The sequence below is a fragment of the Oxyura jamaicensis genome, chromosome 19, assembly GCF_011077185.1.
Source record: "Oxyura jamaicensis isolate SHBP4307 breed ruddy duck chromosome 19, BPBGC_Ojam_1.0, whole genome shotgun sequence".
In the NCBI taxonomy this organism is placed as follows: Eukaryota; Metazoa; Chordata; class Aves; order Anseriformes; family Anatidae; genus Oxyura; species Oxyura jamaicensis.
In genome coordinates, this window is record NC_048911.1 from 3,022,438 (window position 1) to 3,028,437 (window position 6,000).

General features: G+C 45.5%; 1 protein-coding gene across 2 annotated transcripts in view; it reads right to left on the bottom strand.

Annotated features, from left to right (window-relative positions):
* The window catches only part of GTF2I (general transcription factor IIi), a 77,048-nt gene that overhangs the window by 67,143 nt on the left and 3,905 nt on the right, over nt 1–6,000 (bottom strand). For both annotated transcript variants that reach the window (XM_035343109.1, XM_035343108.1), the window contains exons 2-3: nt 3,204–3,309; nt 1,529–1,667 (exon numbers count right to left, since the gene is read on the bottom strand). In XM_035343109.1, the coding sequence (XP_035199000.1) occupies nt 1,529–1,667; nt 3,204–3,302 (238 nt within the window). In that variant the 5' untranslated portion in view covers nt 3,303–3,309. The remainder of the gene's footprint in view (nt 1–1,528; nt 1,668–3,203; nt 3,310–6,000) is intronic.

Below are 6,000 nucleotides of genomic sequence, written 5' to 3' on the forward strand. Positions count from 1 at the left end.
TAACTGGAGTAAAGCAAAGGATTGCGATTATCAAACTTATGTAAGCTTCCAATAAGCACATGCACCTCTACAGAGACCACAGCTGATACGATCACACGAGCTCGGGTGAGCGGGCAGTGCTCCTCATTGCACCCAACCAGAAATACAGATCTAGCCAGGAGATCAAGCATCAGAACCCAGTTACTCCTCTGCCAGATGTGCACAGCATATCAAGTCCCCAGCACTGCAGGGCCTACAATACCACTGTGCTGGCCATAGAACAAAGTATCTGAAATCTCAGGGAAACCCTTTAAAAACAAAAAACAGGTGAAAAAACTTAATTTCCCCCCATTACTCAGCTAAGAGTTTTCATAAATATCGGTGAAAGACTGCTAGCCCCATAAAAATTGCAAACAAAAGGAATAGATTTATCTTATCTTTGATTCCCCAGTGAGGTCCTAATTCTGCATTTTCATATCAGTCCATATGTGTGACAGTCCAACGTTACAGCAACTTTCCTCAGAGTAAATATACTTAAGTCCACAGAAAGTCACTGTCCACATGAGTGTGAGAGCTGAAAATCCAGGGCTCCAGCACAAACAAATGAATTCTTCAGACAAAGCCTTCAGGAGAGTTTTAGCTAGCAGCAAAAGCATTTTTAGCAGTAAATGTTTCTGTTACAGATTAAACACAGTTGCTCTGCAGGCAGCATTTAATTAGTCAAGCCAGGACATTTTACAGCTGTTGTTTTTAAATTCCCTCAGAATGGTTCTTCTTTCATATCCTGCTCGTGACCTGCATTGTCTCCCTCAGGCAGATAAAGGTACTCTGTGTTACTGATTAAGCAGTGTCCATCAACAACACTTTGCTAAACGAGCACCAACAATCCCCAAAGAGTCACCGCATCTTGGAAAGTGAGCTAGTGAACTCTAAATATTGCCCTGGACACAATGGAACATGGTTTATAAACAAAAGTTCCACTGTTTCACTATAAAAAAGAAATCAATCAAAAAACACCCTCCCACAGATGTAAAGGAGAACAAAAGTAATGCAGACGTAATTTTATGCATCTATACTCTAGTGACTTACAGTGATAAAAGAAAGGTATGTAAATAATGCTTTTTTTTGTCAAAAATTCACATCTGCTTTAGAGAAACAAAGTGATCTAAAGAACAGGGATCATCTAAGTAGACTGAAACGGTCCCTGACCTTTTCTGTGCCCTGACTAACTTACATGAGATGGGAAAAAGCACCTGGTGGAGGGGGGTACAAAGGAAAACTAGCACGAATTAGGCAATGCAGAAAATGTTGCAAGGCTGGATAGCATTTCCTATTGTACCAGTTTGACATTTATGTAAAAAATGTCAGACGCAGCTGAAATAACACTGAAGACCGCTGTCACTGGTAACTTTTTAGATCTGGTTTTGCCCCAGCCAGCAGCTATAAGATGTAGCCATGATATACAGAACTTTGCTCTCAAAAGATATTAGTTTCATGCAACAAACATTAACAAGCTTGTGAAGTGCAAAGATACAATGTTGAAACTTACAGTATTTAACAAAATCCTTCTGAAAATCTTTCCTAGAGTTGACAAAGGCTCTGCCTCTCTCAGTTCCAACTACAAACACGTCTGTTTCATATACGGCAATACAGGCAACTTCTGCCTTGGACTTGGCAAGTTCTTTGCACTGTAAAAAGAAAAAGCAAAGATGTTTATTATTATAAAGTATAGTCAATAGGATGTATGTGGAATCATCTAAAACAGTTACTACTTCTGCTGCCAGCATCCACCTCTCTAAAGATGCTGCAAGTAACATCACATCAAGCATCAGCAAAGGGTAATTTATACATCTGGAGCACTTTCCAAGAGGAATCTGAAAAGCACTGTAGATACATTAGTGAAATTAAGGCCGCATCTAAACCCAGAGATTACACTGTTTTTAATTAAAATGATTTAGTCTATCCCTTGGAAATTATTACTTCACCATTAAACAATCATATTGTCTTATGCCAACTCCAGTTTTCAGCAGCGTACAGGAGTCTTGTTCTTCCCCAGCACACTGAACACAAGTTGTGCTGTTTGGAAAGGTGAATGTTGTGGCTCAACCCGGCCGGCAGCTGAACACCACACAGCCGTTCGCTCACCCTCCCCCCTCCCTCTCTGGGATGGGGGAGAGAAACGGGAAAGTGAAGCCTGTGGGTTGAGATAAAGACAGTTTATTAAGATATGAAATAACAATAATAATAGTGTGTACAAAACAAGTGATGCACAATGCAATTGCTCACTGCTCGCTGACTGATGCCCAGCCCAACCCCAAGCAGCCACCCCCCCACCCTGGCTAGCCGCCCCTATATATTGTTTAGCATGCAGTCAGATGGGATGGGACATCCCCTTGGCCAGTTGGGGTCAGCTGTCCCGGGTCTGTCCCCTCCCAGCTCTTGCTGCACCCCCAGCCTGCCCGCTGGCAGGACAGAGCGAGGAGCTGACAAGTCCTTGGCTTGGTGTAGGCACTGCTCTGCAGCAATTAAATCATCAGCATGTTATCTGCACTCTTCTCATCCTAATCCAAAACACAGCACCCTACCAGGGGGAAAAATAACTCTGTCCTAACTGAAACCAGGACAGTGTAGTTGCAAGCAGGAAGGCTGCCCACAGTCTTTGTCCTGCTGGCTGTGCTCTGGCTCAGGTGGATTCCTACAGAGGAAGGGAAAGATCACACCCTCCGTGCACACGTGTAGGTGTGTTCTGCTGGGAGGAACTGCTGGCAAGGAAGTGAGGAAACTTGCAGTGCAAGGAGACAGCAAGATCCTGAGAAAGTTAGGGTAATCATCAAGAAGTGATCATAAAAAGTCAACTTTTCCTAGGAGCTCAGAGTTTGCTACAACCTAGAAAGACACGGTAGTTGCTGCATGAGATGAAGTGGCAAAACCTTTAGGAGCTGAATATATCCCTTGGCAAAAAGGGTTTGAAACCAATTCTCTTACACAGATCCCAATCAAAGTTTTATTGCTAAAAAGAAACAAGAAAGACCACACAACAAAAACCAAGACGACTGCTGGTGTGAACTTCCACAAGCAAACAGAGCCACAGGAAGCTGGACAGCACACACTAAGGAACAGATAGAACATCACACTCCAGCTCCCTTGGGGGAGGCAAGACATTGCTGTAATCTGGCAGGTGCCAAGACAGAGCTGTGACACAGCTGCTCAGCTCGCCTACTAACCATTGACTCAAGTGCCGACATGAGGAACGTAACCACCATCCTGCTTTCCGAGGAGTCCTCATCGTGGATGGACGCTGCTGGGGCTGTAGCTTGGGCCATTCTCCTCCTATAAAATCAAACATAAAACCTGTTCAGATACACACAGCTGTGCAGGAAATCTAAACCCTACAAGAGATGAAATATAAATATATATGTTTATATTCCACAACCCAGAACAGCCCCCATGAGCTTTACGTAAGTAAAGTAACAGGATCAAGTGTTCACTCTTGTTCTTTTACACTTTCTGCTGTTCCATCCAAAGTACAAGCTAAACATTCGAAAGTTAAAATGCTGTGCCATGCCGAGACCAAACACCCTTTGTGCCTAGAAAGATACCTCTTAATTGATTGGACTGCTAGAGTTCCAGACATGCTTAGAAAGAAAAATCAATGTAAATTCAGCCAAACAGCCAGAGATGAAAATCACTGGAATTCACGGTGCGATAAAAGGAATGACAAAAAGACACTTGTGGCACAGGTATTAGAACAACTCCCTCTGATTTTCAGTACAAGTTTATCACTGTCTCACTCAAAACAGCCCCCTGCCCCAAAATCACGGCCTCAAACTACAGCATCAGCAGCCAGAACAGGATGTTTTATTTGTGCCCTCATCAGTTGCAGGATTAATGTCATAGCTATGAAGTCCCAATTAAAGTGCTAAAATTAAAAACCAAATTTCAGGAGCAACAAAAAAAAAAATGATTTAAACCTATTTTATGTACAGCAGTCAGGACTTTCAGCTTAGTTGAGTAACAATCAGGACTTGTTTATGCTCTTGCTGGCAGAACTGCCTATAGACAGCGATGAATATATTGAGAAGGAAGTTTCGACAGCTGCTAAGAGCACATTTTTCTGGTGGAATGGTGCAACCGATGTTTACGTGTACCTAATGCCATAAGGTGCCATGCCTGCAGGAGGAGAGCACTCGCAGAGATTTAGCTGTTCAGCTCCACGCACCTTGAGAAAATCGCCTCGGAAGTCAAGGTGAGATAAACGAGCCGTTCCCCAGGAGGCTGACAGCACCTTGCTGCTCCTGCAGAACCTGGGCTCGCAGCATGGCTCAGGTTCTCCAAGGTGATGTGCATGCTGTGAAGCGTGCAGGCACGTCAGGGCAGCACGAATAACAAGCACTGCAGGTGATAATACGTGCACGCATCGGGAAAATGGCACCGAGCTGTTCCTTTGAGAGGACTTAGAGCGCTTCAGAACAGAAATTAGGGGGTGGGCGGACCCTGCAGCACCAACTGCACAAGACAACAGGTTGGACGAGGTGATCTTGGAGGTCTCTTCCAACCTAACTGATTCTGTGATCCCAGCAGACATCCCAGCAGCCCTCTGACTCCCCAGATCAGCCAGCAAGGTTTAAACAGCTTCACAGCGGCTGGGGATAAACTGCAGGCAGGTAACCTGCAGCTTTCCGAGGATGTCTGCAAGGAAAGAAGTGCTGGCACCTCCCACAGCCCGGAGCTGGTAACAGGTCCTGCCTCCGGCAAAGGAGCTGAACTTTGGGACTGGATGCAAAGCAAGAACAATGCTGATCACCCCGATGACCAGAGAAGGCTGCCAGGAGCTGTGGGCAGGCCAGCTGGGGCTGGGGACGCAGAGGCAGACAGGATTACCGCCCGCCAGAGGAGAGGGTGCCGCTGAGGGATGGCCGAGGGACTGTCGGAGGTGAAAGGGAGACTGATGTGACATTAAAACCCATCTTCACTGAGTTTGGGACCAAACGGAGTTCCCAAGCTCATCTTCAGAACTCTTTGGGGTTAGCATGGTAACGGGATTTTGTACACCATGGTGGATTTTAGGTGATACAGGCTGTGGTCCAGCCCCCCGAACAAACCTGGCTGTGTTTCCAAGCTTGGATCCTCAAGGCTCGTGGCACCCCGTGCAAGTGCTTTGGGGTTGGTACTGAGCGAGGTGCTACACGTGTACGACACAAAAAGGCCAATTTAAACGGCATCTGAGTGGCCAGAAGCTGGCTGCCTGAGCACTCCTATGTAATGCATCTATTAATCGTGTATTACTAACTGGTCTGGAAGATTTTTTTTAGTATCGGTATAATTGCCCATAAATCCTTTGGCTTTACCGTGCCAAGATGAGCTTCTGCCCAAGTAAAGGCTTGTAAAAGCGAGCAAATCATTACAAAATACGCTGTTAGGGTACTGAGGATGTAGCATTTAGCCATTCCTGCCCAGAGAGGGACACTGACACACAGCAAATAAAGCCGTGGTTTCATTTCACCAAGAAAAAAACAGACTAAGCCCAGGAGCTTTCAGGAAGCCAAATCAAACCAGCACGCATCCCGCTCCACGTGCTTCCTGCTGGCTTCTACTTTTGGGAGCCAAAAATTAGAAATACTCAGGGCAAGAAAGAGCAAAGCCACAGGCCAGTTTCCATCTTCCCTGTGCTCACACAGAGGCACGCGTGCCAGTCTTGTGAAAGCCACCAGTAACGGGTACGCTCCCTACAAGCTGCTTGCCAAACACACCGAAGAGAAAAAAAAAAGTTAAACTCTATGAAGAAAAATTGGAAAAATTGTTATTTAAGGATATAAAGAATATACATGAAAAATTATGGAAATATAAGCCCAGAAGATGCTTTTCTTAGAAGCGAAGCCTTAGCAGTAAGGACGTGTTTTTCCTTTTCACCAGACGCACATGGATATTCCCACAGCAATCCAGCTGCGTGCTGTCTGCTGCCCTCTGGAAAAGCAGCCGTGGAAGCCAAGCAGCCTTCCCTCCTGTGGGGGGGGGGGGGGG